We start from the raw sequence: 17,275 nt of genomic DNA, 5'->3' as shown, positions 1-17,275 counted from the left end.
AGACTTGAATACCAAAGACTTTCCGTAAAATATCATGTCAGATTGTTGAAAAGAAATGTTTATTAATTTATTAAATGCATAAAGGAAACATAAACAAACTGTGCAATTGTATTTAACTTAATTAAATATTGTGGAAAGTGAAAGGGGTCCGAAACGTGAGAAAGATTCATTTACCTTTTAACTTACTTTGCATGCATATATGATGAAAACATGTCCCGTTTTTTACGGTTGATGATTTGTAAACGTTCAAACAAATAAAAAAAACGAGTTTCGACAGTTTTTGAGGGCTCAGATATCATTGCCTGTGTGAGCTCCTCTCACTGTGGGCGGGGTACACGGCAAACTAACCTCTACAGCGGTTCGGAACTTTTCGTGTGCTCTCGGAACATTCCGGCACGGTTCGCGACGATCCCCCACGCAGCCGGTTTGGGGAGTTGTTACATAATTATTATTATTATTATTATTATTATTTTATTCGCCATAACAGTACAAAACAAAATACATTGACAACATTATACCCCAAGATGGGCAAGGGACAACAAAAGCAAATACATACTATGATCCGTAGATCTGTTGCCCCACATCTGGGGTACACAATAAAATTAATATAGATTTAACATAATATAGTACACAAAGCAATAATAAAAGCAGAACATTAAAAATCAATAGAAAATGCTAAATATATATTAAGAATAAAAAATGAATTAGATTAAAAATAAATAAATAAGTAAAAATAACAGATGGGGTAAGGATAAACAATAAAGGGAAATAAATAAATAAATAAAACCTAAACTTGTAGATAAATTAAAACGACTTAAAATATTGCACAAGTGATAGGGCTAAAGCTACTATTCAGTAGATTCATGAGGTTGACAGACAGAAAATCTCATTGATTTGAGAAAGCTGTGGAAGGGCAAGAGCAGTAGTGAAATACGAATGTTTTCTGGCAAACTAGACCAAAGTCTGGGAAAAAGATGAGGAGCAGATAAGTGCAGAGCATCGGTTCTAGCATACAGGTGTTTGAAGGTGAGAACATTAGGATATCTATGGTTGACAGAAATGATGTCTGCCACATCGCAGTGAATAAGGTTAAACTTACACTTAATGATAAAATACAAAACAGAAAAATTACGACGAATTGACAGAGACGACCAGTTGAGGGACTTAAGTCTATCGGGGTAGGACATCTCACCCATCCTCTGCCCAAGAATAAACCGAGTAGCACGTTTTTGTACCCGTTCGAGGGCCTGAGTCTGGAGAGATGTATGAGGGAGCCAAGCTGGCATGCCATATTCTAAAATTGGGAGAACTAGGGATTTATAAAGACAGAACTTAGCTGAAACAGAAGAATTGAAAGCAATGGTCTTAATGAGGCCCAATGTTCTATTGGCACTTGAAACAACATTTTTTACATGGTTATTCCAAGAGAGCTGAGCATTCAGAGTGACTCCAAGGTATTTGACAGAAGATGTGGGTTGCACAGGATAACCTGAAAGAGTGTAAACAGGGGGGTCGAGAGAGTGTTTACGGGAAATATGCATGATTTTGGACTTTGTAGGGTTGAACGTCATACCATTGGAAACACTCCAAGTGCTTAGCTCATCGAGGTCATGCTGGAGGGAACTTACATCTAAACAGGAACGGATTGGACGATAAATTAATACATCATCAGCGAAAAGAACACAGTTAGAACTGAGGTTGTAAGATCATTGATGAATAAATTGAATAACAGAGGCCCAAGAACACTTCCTTGAGGAACACCAGAGCTAACTACGGACCATGAGGAGTTCATACCAACAAATGTGACTCTTTGTTGACGATCAACCAGAAAATCTTTTATCCAGCTCCAGAGAGATCCACGGATGTTAAAGTTACTGGCAAGTTTACGAACAAGTATATGTTGGGGCATACGATCAAAGGCTTTGCTCATATCCAAGAAAACTGCATCAATCCTTGGGGGACTACGCTTATCTAAAGTTGTAGCCCATGAATGATACACATTCATAAGTTGGGTGACAGAAGATTTGTAAGGAACAAAACCATGCTGCTTATCAGACAGTAAACAATTAGAATTTAAATGATCTTTAACAGCATTAGCTAACAGTCTCTCCATGATCTTGCTAACGAGAGAAGTGAGAGCAATAGGCCTATAGTTGCTAAGAAGGGAACGGTCACCAGACTTAAACACAGGGGTGATGTTGGCAAGCTTCCAACCACGGGGAAGGCGTCCACAGGCAATGGAATCATTGAAGATTCTACAGAGAACCGGAGAGATTGTAGAAACTGTGTTACGCAAGAATTTAGCGTTGATTCCATCTGGCCCAGGAGCCTTCCCCAGAGGTAAGGAAGATAAGGTACGCTGAATATCATCAACTGAGAAGTTAATACTAGACAGAGCTGGAATGGGAAAGTCACATGTGGGAGGGTCTTGACAAACGGGGACATCAGCAGAAAAAACTGAAGCAAAATAAGTATTAAAAGCACAAGCTATTTCATGGGGGTTGACTAGTGTTTGGGCTCCATGTTTAAAAGACAATGGGGTATAAGGTGATCGTTTTCTACTACGAACAAAGGACCAAAACCGTTTTTTGTTATCCTTAGATGAAAACATGTTATCAACAAAGTGTTTATAAGCCGTGCGGGAGCAATATTTTAGCTGATTACGTACAAGTTTGTAAGTGTTCCAATCAACAAGAGATCCAGAGCGCTTAGCCTTGGAAAACAGTTTACGCTTATACAGAGCACAAATGTTTCAGGTCAGCATCAACCAATGGAGAATTGTTTCTTTTCCTTGTCCGCTTCCTAGAACCAGGAATGGCGTCTTTGACAGCAGCATTAATCAGATCCAAAACACCTTCCCATGAAGAGTTGATGTCATCTTTGTCAAAAACAAGATCCCAGGGTGCATAGTGGAGGAGAGCGTTGAGATGAGAGATAGAATCAGGATTGTAAGACAAAAACTGTCTAACAACAGAGAGATGCGGAGGAGAAGTGTTCAGACGAGTGACGAACTGAACGGCAAGGTGATCGCTGGTAACAGGGTTGGGAACAGTCTCAACGAATACAAAGTTATGTGGAGAACTACTGAAGACCAAGTCGATAGTGGACCCAGAAGAAATGGTATCATCACTACAAGGGGGATGAGTGATGTCGGTGACAAGCTGAAATAGGTTCAACGAGTCGGCAAGTTCAAACAAACGAGAACGGTTCGGGGAGTCGGCTACCGCAGGATTACAGTCAATGTTGAAATCTCCCATGAAAATAATACAGTCAAATTTGGGAAGAAAGTGATCCATTCTTGAGACCACGGCGTTGAGATCATCCCAAAAATAAGAGTGGACTAACCACTAGGACCTGGTTGTTAATGATTTCGTGTTTAAAAGATGCAAGTACTGCTTCAGACCTCTTTATTCAAGTACATTTGTAGCAGCAGGTTTGGGGAGTTGTTACATAAGAGTAGACTAACCACTAGGGCCTGGTTGTATTTTCATGTCTAAAAGATGCAAGCATATGCAAAATGACGTCATAAGGTCATTCTCGCTCGGGTATTCTCCGATGGGCCGAACCGCTGTGGACTTTAGTATTTAGTGCCTTCCAAAAGGGAAGAGTTTTTGCCAATTGGTGGCGCTATACGACTTTAACGGTAGATACAAAATAAACACACGTCCTGCACAAAACTAGATGCCATTTGTACTGTGCGTTATAATCAGCTAGCTGTTGTTGTGATACTGATTGACGGTGAATGATGAAACACATTTTAATGGGATGGCTTATGTAACCGTTACCAGTGCTCAGTAGGTCATGGTTTAATGTCTCCAAATCCACCGGCAGGGAATGATCACAGTTCCATCCTCTGCAAGAAGAACGTACCACAAGCGACCGACCTTCGTCCCGCCCCAGAACAGAAGAATGACTCGGCGGTTTTTTAGGACTGAGCTGAGGTGAGAGAATGTAAACAAAACGAAGTCGATGTGTTTGGGAGAGAGAGTGTAGATCCAAGGTGGTGTCCGTACGTATAAATAAGTAATAACCCAATTACCCTGCTGGGTGTCCGAGCTGCCCAACACATATGACCTTCCTAACTTGCATCTACTGATCTAGCAAGTAGCAGTAGCAATCAGTATCAGTTTTCTTTTGCCTACACCAAAAAGTGCCAAAAGTTACTTCCTCTTATTGTTTGAATTTGATCATTATTAGTAGAGCAATGAACTTGATTTGTGTATCTGTGCTACTGTGTAAACTCCATCTGGTGGGTATCCAGCATGCACAGGGCGCAGACGCGAAGCAGGCAGCATTTTAGTGAAAAGCCCCCCTGTTGACTGGTTCTTCCTTCCTCCGATGTTGATCCAAAATCAAGTAGTCTCTTTTGTATGAAATAGACTTATAAACCCTGATGGTTGAATGATTTGACTTTATTTTTTTCAGTACTAACGATGATTTGAGGAATTTAAATAACAATAATACTCCTCATTTTTTAAACTTTATCCTGAAGGAAACAAAATTAACAGGAGAGCAGATGATAGTCATTAGTTGACTGTTTCTCTATGGGAGGAGTGTTGAAGAACCGATTTGAAATTGCTGTCATTCAGCTCTGCACTCTGAGCCACAAAATGATACGAACATCAGTCAGAGCGTCTCATCTGCTGATGAGATGCTCCCATACCACAAAATGCTGCATCACAAAACCAAGAAGTGGAGTCCAGAACACATCATCTTCAAGACAGTTGTTTTCATCCTCTATGAGAATGCTCTCCAGATCTGTATCAACTGTGAAGGCATCCAAGGTGTCTCACAGAACTAAACATCTACCTCTGGGCCGGTCCGGGATGGCAGGGGTCAAGGCTTCTGGCTCCTGGTTTAGGGGCCGCTCTACTTACCCCCTGACGCCATGCCTAGGCATGTGGAGGACATACTCAACAGAACCCGTTCCAGCCAAGGAGGATGATAAGACGGTAGCTTCTACTAAAACCATTGTGCCTAAAGTATCAGAGATGTCCAGATTGATGTCGCTAGCTAAGCCTGAGACATCAAGATTAACTGGTAATAATTTGAGTTTATATTTCTTGGCCTGTCTGTTTGAGAAGTGTAAGTGTCCTAAAAAGGTCAAGATCAATAGTGGACCAAGAAGAAAAAGAAAGAAAAAAGGTGCTGTGTCCAGCTGCTCCCCTTCCCCTTGTTTAAGTGTCAAATGTGATTTTCCTGTGAAGGGTAAATATCTGTACTGTATCCTTGTTAGAATGCACACAAGCTAATTTTAACAGGTTCAGTAGCAACAGATCAATATAGATTATGGTAATAAGGTTGTGGTACTTTTAACAGTGGGGGGGGGGGGTGGCAGTAAACATTGATGGAGGAAAAACAAGCATTCAAGAGTTTTGTGTGGGATGGAGAAACAAATATTTGAAGACGTGTGTCCAAATTTGCTGTGAATTTAATTCCAGACTCTCCTTAGATACCAGCTGCACTCAATCTAAACTTTATGGTATTTTGGCTGGTAACCTGCTTCTGCTAAGCATGATCTTAATATGCTTAGCAAATTTTTGGTGCCATCATGCTTTATGAAATTGGTGATACATAATTCTGTATTAAATTTGGTGTCCTTTTCTGTTGGCAGTTGCCATTGGCTTGCTGGCCATCTCCAGCAGTGTAACCATGGCCATCCCGTTTGCCATGGGCAAGGTCATTGATGTCATATACAACGGATCCACGGAGGGTGTGAATGTGGACATGATGGCTGATCTCAACCAGCTCTGTGGTGTCCTGTCTGTGGTGTTCTTACTTGGTGCTGTCGCAAACTTTGGACGTGTTTACTTGATGTATACTTCAGGTCAGCAGCCATGGAATAGTTTTAAAATTATTATTATTTTTTTTTTTTTGGGGGGGGGGGGCGGGGGAGGGGGATTTCACAAAGAGACTAGTCTGATCTTGAGTTAGGACGAGTTACTTGTCTTAGGACTGGTTATATTGTAAGTTGGGACTGGTTATATTGAAGTTGTGCCCTTGTACTTAACTTGCACACGCCAACTTACTTTTAACAATTGAACAATGCTACCTCACAATGTTGTCTTTGTTATAATGGTACTCCACAGGGAACTTTATTTCAAAAAAGGGAATAATATAACAACCAGGCCTGATACTTCACGGAGGCAACGGAGGCGATTGCCTCCATTGCCCTTGCCATTGCCTTGGTGCCCTTGAAATGCTCCAGCAAAAATTTACAATTTCCTCATAGGGTGCCCTTTGCCAAAGAGAAAATGCCTTGGTGCCCCCGCCCCTTCAAAAACGAAGCATACAGGCCTGCACAACAATAGCAGGACTCCACAATTAACTTTGGTTTTACCCATGTAAAACAGATGTGTGTAAACCAGTAAGTACTGTATACTCATTACTCAATACTTTCCCGAGCTCTGTGAAAAAAATCACAGGCATATTTTGATAAGAATATCTTTTATTTTATTTTTAGGTGAGCGCGTTGTCAAGCGTCTACGAGAGTCTGTCTTTAACTCCATCATGAAGCAAGACATTGCCTTCTTTGACAAGACTCGAACGGGGGAGTTGGTGAATAGGCTGTCCACTGACACCACTGTTATCGGCAACTCGGTCACAACAAACATCTCAGACGGGCTGCGGGCGTTGGCTCAAGCAATGGGGGGAGTTGGCATGATGGTAAACTGGATTAAATTTTAAAGTTGTATAAGTATTTAAAAAGTAAAAAAAAAAAAAAAACAATTCTATACAGGATGTCCATCTTTTACATTAACTCACACTCCCTGGGGATTTTTGCCAACATGTGACCCACAAAAATTGGTAAAAGGGTGTCAAATTTGTTGGAAATTTAAATACATGGGCGTCCAGATTGTTTACTTACAATAGATTTACATGGTGTTCAAATTTAAGGAAATAACATCTGAAGATCCCATTGTTGCTTATTTCAAATGCTGCAACTAAAATAAACACAATTTTTCAGTGTATAGTAAAATTTGACTCTCTGTTTTAAAATACTCCTTGGTGCTGCTTAAATCATTGTTACTTCTGTAGAACTAGTCTGTAAGATTCACTGATGTCATTTTTCAAATTCCCCCCAGTTTTATTCCTCAGCTAAACTTGCCACCATTGTCCTGAGCATTGTGCCCCCTGTGGCTGTCGTCGCAGTCATTTATGGCAGATTTCTTCGCACAGTCTCCAAGCAAAAGCAGGATGTCCTGGCCAAGTCTACTGAAGTGAGTATTGTCCTCGTGAATTGGCCAACAATGTTGGAAACAAAATACATGAAGATGCCAGGTCCCAGAGTAACCTAGCCTGAACATGACTTCACACTTTATGCCAGAATTATGCCAGAGTTCTGCTGTTGAGCCCACTTACATATGCACCTTTGACCTTGCATCATTTCACATGGCCTTTATAAGATTCACAGTTAAATCTGATGTACATGTGTACACATTAACCAAAACCTGTCCTTATCCTTGCGGATAAGGACAGGGGACCAGTCTAAGAGTAACCCTACCTTCTCTCTTGACTCGTCAGGTTGCAGAAGAAAAGGTCAGCAGCGTTCGGACTGTGAGGGCATTCGCTCAAGAGGACCGGGAGAAGAGGGCCTACTCGGTGGCCGTGCAGAACGTCTTGAATCTTGCCACCAGGGAGTCCTTTCTCTGGGGTGCATTCTACGCTGCGGTAAGAGATTTGTCATCATTTTGAATACATTGATTTGACATTAATCAAATGCAGGACAGGCCATGGTGTTCTTCCTACTTCAGTTTGATTTCTCAATTCTTTTGCCCTTGCATAAAATTTGGTTAAAATGTGATTAAGTAGCCTGAAATGTCCTAGCCTACACTACTTGTTGGTCAGCCCTATAAAAATGTTCCTACTTTTTTTCCGAAGGACCAAATATGATGCCTGTATACTTCATACTTTCCAGAGTCCTGTGAACAAAAAACACAGGCATATTACAGGAGTAGATGTCTTGCCAGTAAACCACAGTTTGCCTGGTAGCTAGAGGCAGTTTGAATCCTATTTCTTAGCAAGGCTGGTCTGCTACTACCAAGTGTCTCAAAGTCTTCCATTGAGGACATATCTGACATATAACCTATGACCCTTGACCCTTTCAGATGGGCCTTTCCAGCAACTTCATCATCTTGGCTGTGTTGTACAATGGCGGATCCATGATGCAAGATGCTCAGATCACAGTGGGCAGTCTGTCCTCGTTTCTCCTATACGCTGCATACGTCGGCATATCCGTAGGAGGTAATTTTAAATGAGCCACTTGCGAGTTAGATTTTGAATAATTTGTGGTTCAGTGACTTGATTGGTCAGAAGTTAACACTCAAATTAGATTAGACAGTGTTGCTATGTTACATGGTTTGGGGGCAAGCTTTTGTAGTGCAACCTCCAGACGGGATCTGAGATGGTCAACAAGCGGTACCAATATGCCGGACACCTTCCGTATCGGGTATAATAATAATAATGGCTTCTTATATAGCGCTCAGGTCCGTCACGCAGTGACACTCATGGTGCTCCAACATTACTACCTCTGGTCACTGGGCATTAAATCATTCCTTAAACCATCTCAGCTCCCTGGTGGTATGGGTGTTCGCCATCTCATTTGTATCTATTGGACCTTGGCAAGGAGTTCCAAAGTTATACAGTTCGTGGAATGAAGCTATTGGATTGGCTCTTTGTTCTATATCTCAGCAAAGCAAGAGTGAATGTGTGAGAGATTTCAGTTAAACTACCTTTTTATTTTCCAATGGAAATGTTTGTTCTCTCTTTGCAGGAATCAGTTCATTCTACTCTGAGCTGATGAAGGGTCTAGGTGCCAGTACACGGCTTTGGGAAATCCTCGACAGGACACCGACCATTCCTCTAAAAGGTGAAGACAAATAATGTAAAGGAGACCTCAGTGAGAGTCGGGAGGGGCATATTTAGCCTCCATCATGCTGCAAAAGTCTTTGACAATTACCGTGAATCCACCAGTAATCAGGAAGTGTAAATCTTGCACCCCCCAAAAGGTGCCAGTCTACTTTGCCCTCGCAACCTTCATTTCATGTCGATGAGTTTGTGAAAAGGGGTGATTGCAGCATGGTTTAGGTTTTATAGAACTTTTGTTTTGCAGTGTCTCCTTAGTGCCTCTGCAATATCACATTTGTTTTGCTTGTAGTTCCTCAAACCTATGTTGTGAACTATTTGTAATGACTTGCCTTTTGCTTTTTGATACCGTGAAAAGTAAATGAACCTTGAACATAGTCTTGCATTAAAATAAAGTATAAAATAGAAATGGTGCAAAGAAATTACAAATCACCTTCTTAAACTCTCCCACTTCCCCCAACTTTCCTCCTAGATGGTATTATTCCAAGTGCCTCCACCCTCCAAGGACAGCTAGATTTTAAGGGGATTGACTTTGCCTACCCTCAGAGAGATGACATCTCCATATTCAGCAATCTGAGTCTCTCCGTGCCTGCTGGGTCTGTTACTGCTGTAGTTGGCTCCAGTGGATCCGGGAAGTCTACCCTGGGGTCTCTGCTGCTGCGGTACTATGATGCTGATCGAGGTATAGGGCTGTCTAAATAAATCCAGTGATATATGGGGAAATTCAGTTTTGAAAAAAATATATAAATAAATGTATTAATAAGATGTTAGTCTTGCAATATAATTTGTTTTCCCCTATTGACCCCTTGCACGCGCGTCACACGCGTCGACTGGTGCCACGCTCACCATGTTGGTGGGCAAGTTAGGTTTACGTGTATTAACGCCGCATCGCCTAAAATGCGCACTTCACAGCATACTCTATGCATAGAGTGATATATGAAAACGCACAGTGAAATTGCCCACCAGTATGGCGCATTCAAGATTTTCCTGATGATGACGTCAGGTGAAATGGGTCAATAGTAGGTTTTACACTTAAACATCTATAAAATCATTGCGGTAACGCCTGCTTACACATAGAATTCTTACTGCCTCTTGTGGTTAGACATCTGCTCTAGCAATGCAAAGGTTGTTGGTTTGAATCCCAACCCGAGGGATTTGCCGGGGGAAAAGTATACAGTGCTTAAGACACATTAGTGTAAGGTTAAAAACAAGTTATATTCATAAATAAATGGTTAGCCATCTTCATATATCTTCATTAAATCTTTCTTTACTGATGTAACAATGGTTTTTTTAACCAACCAATTATGTTTTCACAAAAAATGGGATCACTGGTTGCAGTAGTTGTTCCTTGTCTGGGTTAGTTTGTATTTTGGTATTCTATGGAAAACCCAGGCAATCAGGTAGGGACTGAAACCCAATCCATAAAGTGCCCCGGCATAATATGAACCAGGATCGTAGAGTTGGAAGGCGAGGAAAGATACCACTTCGCCAACTCAACCTCCCTTGTGGAAGAACAAAGTAAGGTGTCGTGGCTGAGCGGATAAGAGCACCGAACTCAAGCTCTGGTGCTTCTGTTCAGCAGAGTGTGGGTTTGAATCCCGGTCGTGACACTTGTGTCCCTGAGCAAGACACTTGACTATAATTGCTTCTCTCCACCCAGGGGTAAATGGGTACCTGTGAGGGCAGAGATGGTTCTTGTGATTGATTTAGCCGAGTAGCGCATATTAATGTTGCACAGGCTGTATACTCCCCAGGGAGCTGAGATGGTTTAAGGAGTGATTTAAGGCCCAGTGACCAGGGGTAATAATGTGAAGCGCTTTGGGACGCCCTCCGGGTGTGAAAAGCGCTGTATAAAAACGGGTTATTATTATTATTATTATTATTATTATTATTAAAAGGAAGTCCTTGATTGGTGGCTTATACTAATATGTTTTCGTGTATGTGTGTCTGCAGGTAAGATAATGCTGGATGGAGAAGATATAAGAAGCTTGAGCCCTAAATGGTTGAGATGCCAGATAGGAAGTGTTAGCCAGGTAAACACAATTATATACATTACAAGACACCATGGCATCTCATCAATGCAGAGTGCTATAGGTGTTCCATGTGAAGAATTTCAACCAGATTCGATACCAGGTCCCAATTCCATGCTTAACCACAAAAAGTAGCTAAGCAAATCCATAAATGAGCTTACCATAATAACGGTACCATCCAAACTACCATGCCACAAGTACAATTTGTGACTGGTATCCTGCCCATTTCTGCTTAGCAGAAAACCTTTAAGCAATATTTAATGCTGAAGCAGCTCTATGAAATTGGGCCCAGATTTAAAGAGAAATACTGAACATTGTCAATTATTTTCAGAACAACATTTTACCGTGATTTGAAAAGAACAGAATGATCTTTATTATCATTTCATTTAAGTTAAATTGATTTGCTGAGCGAAAAGGGAACCATCCAAAAGAAATCAACACCAAATGACATTTTGGCTAGTACCTATTTAGATTATCAATTTAATTTTTCATATGGCAAGTGGATTTCTGCTTTTTACAGCTTGGTATCAAATAGAGACTTGATTTCAATTTTAGGAGCCGATACTGTTCTCCACATCAATAGGAGAGAACATAGCGTACGGTTCCAACGACCCGGAGGCAGTTACTCACGAGGAGTTGGTCGCCGCGGCCAGGACTGCCAACGCCCTTGGCTTTATCAATGGGTTCCCGGAGAAGTTTGACACGTTGGTTGGTGAAAGGGGCCTCATGCTGTCAGGTACTAATTTGTTGGGGGCGGGCGGAGTAGTTTTTCCAAACGAAACTGACCAGACTTCTTCTTTGATGTGTCGTGGCTGAGCCGTCAAGTGCACTTGACTTAAGCTCTGGTGTTTCTGAACTGTAGAGTGTGGGTTGGAGTCTTACTTGGTCTTGACACTTGTGTCTTTGAGCAAGGGGGCTTTAGCCATTGTTGCATCATCCTTTTGATTGGTATTGTGTGTTGTGCAGTGCATGTGAACGAACCCAGTACACGTATCGTTAAGAGAAGGGGTTCCCCCGGTGTGGTTGCCTGCAGATTGCACCACCAGCGCCTTGAAAACGGTTACATGGTGTTACATCAGAACTGTATTTGTATTATTATTACCAAGAGAGATTATATATGTTACACAACAAAATATGAGATCATCTTCAAATAGCATATTGTACTTATTTATTTTATTTTTCCACAGGTGGTCAGAAACAGCGTATAGCACTAGCAAGAGCTATACTGAAAAACCCTAAAATCCTCCTGTTGGATGAAGCTACAAGGTAAAAAAGGGAGGGGCTAGGCAAGAAAGTAGTTTTTTAGCTGTACTGTTATAAAACGCTTTTCTAGGAATTGATAACCTGACGTCATCATGAAAAATAATATTAATTGCCACATTTTGGGAGTCGAAATTCTCTAGTGCCTAGTGTAGTTTAGTGCAGTGTGACTCCTAAAATGGCCAGCATAGCAAACAGGAGTCAATATAATTTTGTTTTACTTTTTAAATATTTTTTTAAATGGTTTATTAAAACATGTCTCACAGTTAAAAACTGAATTGCACATGTCAACGTAAAAATATTTGTTTAAAAAAATTACATCAAGTAGAAGTTAACAAAGAAAAGGACATTAAACAAGAAATTATTATTATATACATTGTCAAAAATACATTGGTAAAAAAACCCAGTAGGCACAATAAACTTCATCAGAACAGTGTAGGATATTCTTGAACACAGTTTGCCTGTGAATCACTGCATTCCTGTAAGGTTTGTCTAGTAGTTCTCCTTTTTTAGTTTAGGGGAATAAATGCTATTTTAGTACACTTACTTGGGTTATTAGTGTTGGGTCGTCTGTAAAGTTCAGACGAAAGAAAACACACAAGAGATGTGACTCTGGTGTTGTTTTTTCACTTGAAGTTTCTTTGCTCCTTTTTAAGATTAGGGGGTTAAATGCCACTAGTACACTTACCTGAATTATTGACGTTGGGTTGTCTGTTAATTAAAGACGAAAAAATTATTGAAGTAACTCCGTTCATTTCTTCTTTTCTGCTTTCCCCCAGTGCTTTGGATGCAGAGAGTGAGTATCTTGTCCAGGAAGCTCTAGAGAGGCTCATGGTCGGGCGAACGGTCATCACCATCGCTCACCGTCTGTCCACCATTAAACGAGCCAACAACATCGCAGTCCTCGAGAAAGGAAGCGTGGTGGAACTCGGAAGCTACGAGGAACTGATGAGAGTCGAGGATGGCGTCTTCAGGAAGCTTGTGGAACGACAAACGGTCATGAACTGAAGCTGGAGTGGGAGTTGCTTAGCAGAGTTGTGAAGACCAGTGAAGAGACAATGCTTATTACTTGGCTGGTAATCTGTTTCCGCTAAGCAAGATTTGTTTATACTTGGCACAAATCTGGAAGCAGCTCTGGAAAAATGTATGAACTGAAGCTGAACCAGGAGTTGCTTAGCAGAATTGTGCTGGCAACCAGTGAAGAGACAATGCTCAATGGCTGGTAATCTGTTTTTTTTGCTAAGCAAGATTTGTTTATACTTGGCACGTATCTATAAGCAGCTCTGGGAAGGTGTAGCTGAAGTTGAACCACGACTTGCTTAGCAGAGTTGTGCAGGCAACCAGTGTTGAGGCAATGCTCATTACTTGGTATTTTGGCTGGTGATAGTGTTTTCCGCGAAGCAAGATTTGTTTATACTTGGCATAAGCAGCTTTGGAAAGGTGTATTCGGTGAAGGGTTCTTCCAGTAGGGAAACTTGACTGCTTAATATGGTTCTCTGATTGGCCTGGGGCCAGATAAGATTATTGTCTTTCATGGAATTACTAACCGTCCTAAAAGTAACATTTTGCAAGTTACGTTAAGTGCACATGGTGCTATAAAGGAATAGGTTTCATAATTCAAAAAGCTCCACATACCTTTAGGACAATACGGAGCACTTTGATCAGGAATGATATTAGATCCTTGGAAAAAAGTAGGAATATTTGATCCAGTACAAGGACTGAAAAACATGTACACTTGGTGTAGGTTCTTATAGAAATTTCAGGCTATTTAACCACAATTTGTCAGATTTTTCCAACCGCAAAAAAGTTGGAAACAGATTTAAGTAGGAAGAATATATGCCCCTAGGGCTGTGATAAAATGCTTTATAACACCCCTTACAAGTATTCTGCCTGCTCATTGGTTTAGAGCGCGTCACATGACATGTCTTAGTTTTGCTAGACGACTGCCGTGTGATAGTGCGTCGGTTTGCCGTGCGCTAGTCCGAAGACTAGCGCACGTCGTGCAGTACCCAGACGTCCGTTGAGTGTACGAGGATGATAAATTAATAGTCTGTAACCATTTCGGACTGCATGACACTACATGCAGCACAGTAAAAGTTTTTGCAATCTGTATTCGCGTCGTCCGTGGATTGTAGCATTCAGGTCTGTAACTTAATAATAGTACAGTATTTAGAAATGTTTGGGGTGTTATAAAACAAATATTGACTGCTTTTACTTGTGCAATGGTTAAAACTATGACTCCCGAGGTGATCCCCGGAGCGTTCTATTTTCCCTTCGCCTCGGGAAAATAGAACGCTCCGGGGATCACCTCGGGAGTCATAGTTTTAACCATAGCACTCAAAGCAGTCAATATTTGTATAATATAAGAACCTAGCATTATTAGTACTATTATTACATGCACCACCCAACCAAACCTTGGTTTTAACACCCCATGTAGAGGTAAAACATAAGTTAATAACACTTAACAAGTTTCCAATACCAATTTCCAAAGAATTCTTGATACTAAATGACAAAACAAAGAATTAAACAAAATACGCCACACAGAATTTTAACCATGGTTTGATGATTGATACAAATTTAGTCGTTATTATGCATACATAAGGTGGAACTACACGTTAAGTTGGAAAAACTAAATAATCTAGCTTGTCATTATTCACTTGGCAGTAATAAATGTTAATTATTATATGCATTTGAAATACTTGTAAATAATTTCTAGATAAGGGACAAATTACAAAGGATATACCTATGAGTAGGTAAAGTGAGAAAAAGTATTCAGTTAAATTTATCCTCCAGCAAACTTGAATCTTCAGTGCTGATTGGTCAATAGCCACGGGAAAAACCTGAATCCTAATGAAAAAATGAAAATGGAATTTTCTATGTTTGATTCAAAATGGAATTTAAATTTACACAGTAAGTTTCCCTTTTCGTTTATTACAAAACTGAATGTATACCTTGGAGCACCCTCTTCAGGAAACATTTTAGTAAAAATAAAACTCTACTTGTTTCTTACTTTTCTTTGTTTGCTGGAGAACAAATTTGTTATCCCACACTAGCTCCTGGAAAACAGCAAAATTGTATCACGTCTAAGAGCAAAATATGAATAATAATAAACTTGTGGGTACAACTATGTAATTATTCTCTTTTGAAAAATAGCTGGTTTGGTCTCCAATACAGAGCAAACACTCCCTCAAAGAGAGCAAACACTCCCTCAAAGAGAGCAAACACTCCCTCAAAGAGAACAAACACTCCCTCAAAGAGAATTATTATATGGTTGCACCCACATGCTTGCCTAATATCTATAGTTTGTTCTTACCCTTCACATCATGCAAATCTTCAAACACCACTTATTTTGTCTAATTCCAGGTTTACAACTTGGCTGTCGACCTCATTGTACATGGGTGCACAGACATGCGATTTTTTTTCCCTTCAAATTTCACTTGCCCATGTGGGATAGCCAATATTATTTTGAAATGAAAACTATGGTTTTACTTATTAGTTTGTACAATATTTTAAACGAAGCAAATAAAACAAAAGTGCAGCTGATTAAGTAATACACCTACTTGTATCATGTATTTCCAAGAAAAAATATACAGACCAAAAATTTAACTTTTTAAGCTCTTATATTTTATCAATGAAAATGTAATCTTGTTTCCTTTCACAAGTAAGTTTTTTGGGCTTTAAAAGCCACACAAATATGAATCAACTAAATGAATCAACATAATACTGACTCCAAAAACAAGTGACCTCTTAACTAAGTAGAACCACATTTTTGCGTTTGACCTACACACTGCTGAAGAAAAAAAAACATGGGTGATTTTGCCGGGTTTTGAACATATCGGTTTCCTTGTGGACAATTCTGGGAAAAAGATACTAGGCCTTTATCTGCAAATTTTATACATGATAATAAGTTAAATTGTCAACATCTGGGTTCTAACTTTGACACCGAGTCCATTAAATTTATCAAATGATTGAAACTAGGTCAAATCATGCAACCGTTTGGGCAGTTTGGGACAATCTGCCTGCGGCCCCAATGGTAGACAGATGACCAAACAAAGGGCATAACAAGCAGAATACAACTACATGTATACATGTAAGTCTTTTCACACCACATATTTCAGTGAGTTGGACATGGATTTGACTCATGTTAAGTTTGAATCACCTTTTCACACTAAAACATTTTCATCTGGAGTTGACTTGCGTAGAGTGCTTGACTCATTTCAAGACCAACCCTGCAAGTATTAGGGGTCAAGGGTTATTGACCCATGGAGAGAATTAATTGTGTATCAAAGTTTTCGCATCAGCCAGTGTGAAAGCAGAGAGGAATTAAATTACTTTGAACTAAGGCTGCATCCGAAACGGCTGCTACAGTGTATACAAACTGGCTGCTACAGCGGGCTAGATCATGCACGTCTGTCTAGTCTTCAACACAACCTAAGTAGCTATCGGCATGGGTCAGAGCTTGTTGGTAAAAAAGGCCTTGCATGTTTTTGCCTGGAGTTGGAAAAGTACTACTAACATAAACCATATTACATGAGGCTGGCAATAGACCGATCCATTAGGCTCCGCTCATCGTGTGATGAGCAAGAACATGTGAGCCTCTCCAATGCCATTCTGCACAACTCTGCTGCGGATGTCAAGCATACGCGCAAGCATGTCGGACTTAATTTGTCAGACTTTTGGTTGCGCAATTGGTTGTAATTGGTTAATACGCAATGGGGCGGAGCTTAAAGCCATTATACACTTTCGGTAAACAGTATTGTCCAAGTCCCACACTTCGTGTATCACAACTTATATATAAAATAACAATCCTGAGGAAATTTGGGCTCAATCGGTTATCGGAGTCGGGAGAAAATAACAGGAAAACCCATCCTTGTATCTGCAGTATTGTCCAAGTCCCACACTTATATAAAATAACAATCCTGTGGAAATTTAGGCTCAATCAGACATCGGAGGCGGGAGAACATAACGGGAAAACCCACTCCTGTTTTTGAGCGTTCGCCGTGTCATGACATGTGTTTATAACAAATCCATAATTCTCGCTAACGAGAATTTATATTGTTTTACCGTTTTTTTCAAAAAGTAAAGCATTTCATGGACTAATATTTCGAGAGAAGTCTTTC

The 17,275-nt window shown here is 40.3% G+C and overlaps 1 protein-coding gene across 1 annotated transcript; it reads left to right on the top strand.

Annotated features, from left to right (window-relative positions):
- The first annotated feature begins 3,705 nt into the window (after positions 1 to 3,705).
- LOC117299156 (ATP-binding cassette sub-family B member 10, mitochondrial-like) lies at positions 3,706 to 14,091 on the top strand. Its single transcript, XM_033782621.1, has 13 exons — positions 3,706 to 3,941; positions 4,493 to 5,040; positions 5,615 to 5,827; positions 6,464 to 6,666; positions 7,086 to 7,220; positions 7,525 to 7,671; positions 8,109 to 8,244; positions 8,774 to 8,869; positions 9,338 to 9,547; positions 10,819 to 10,898; positions 11,451 to 11,631; positions 12,083 to 12,161; positions 12,935 to 14,091. Exons 2-13 carry the CDS (start codon positions 4,545 to 4,547, stop codon positions 13,161 to 13,163), a joined length of 2,205 nt encoding a protein of 734 aa, XP_033638512.1. The 5' UTR covers positions 3,706 to 3,941; positions 4,493 to 4,544; the 3' UTR covers positions 13,164 to 14,091.
- Positions 14,092 to 17,275: the final 3,184 nt, after the last annotated feature.

The sequence above is a fragment of the Asterias rubens genome, chromosome 1 (genome assembly GCF_902459465.1).
Source record: "Asterias rubens chromosome 1, eAstRub1.3, whole genome shotgun sequence".
In the NCBI taxonomy this organism is placed as follows: Eukaryota; Metazoa; Echinodermata; class Asteroidea; order Forcipulatida; family Asteriidae; genus Asterias; species Asterias rubens.
Note: the sequence above shows the minus strand (reverse complement) of the source record. Positions and strands in the feature narration are given on the sequence as shown.

Bases quoted from the DNA above. Each gene is read 5' to 3' on its own strand.
- LOC117299156 (XM_033782621.1), top strand. From the start codon at position 4,545: ATGGGAGGAGTGTTGAAGAACCGATTTGAAATTGCTGTCATTCAGCTC. The intron at 8,245-8,773 runs GTAATTTTAAAT...CTCTCTTTGCAG, and splicing joins CGTCGGCATATCCGTAGGAG to GAATCAGTTCATTCTACTCT. The intron at 10,899-11,450 runs GTAAACACAATT...TTTCAATTTTAG, and splicing joins AGATAGGAAGTGTTAGCCAG to GAGCCGATACTGTTCTCCAC.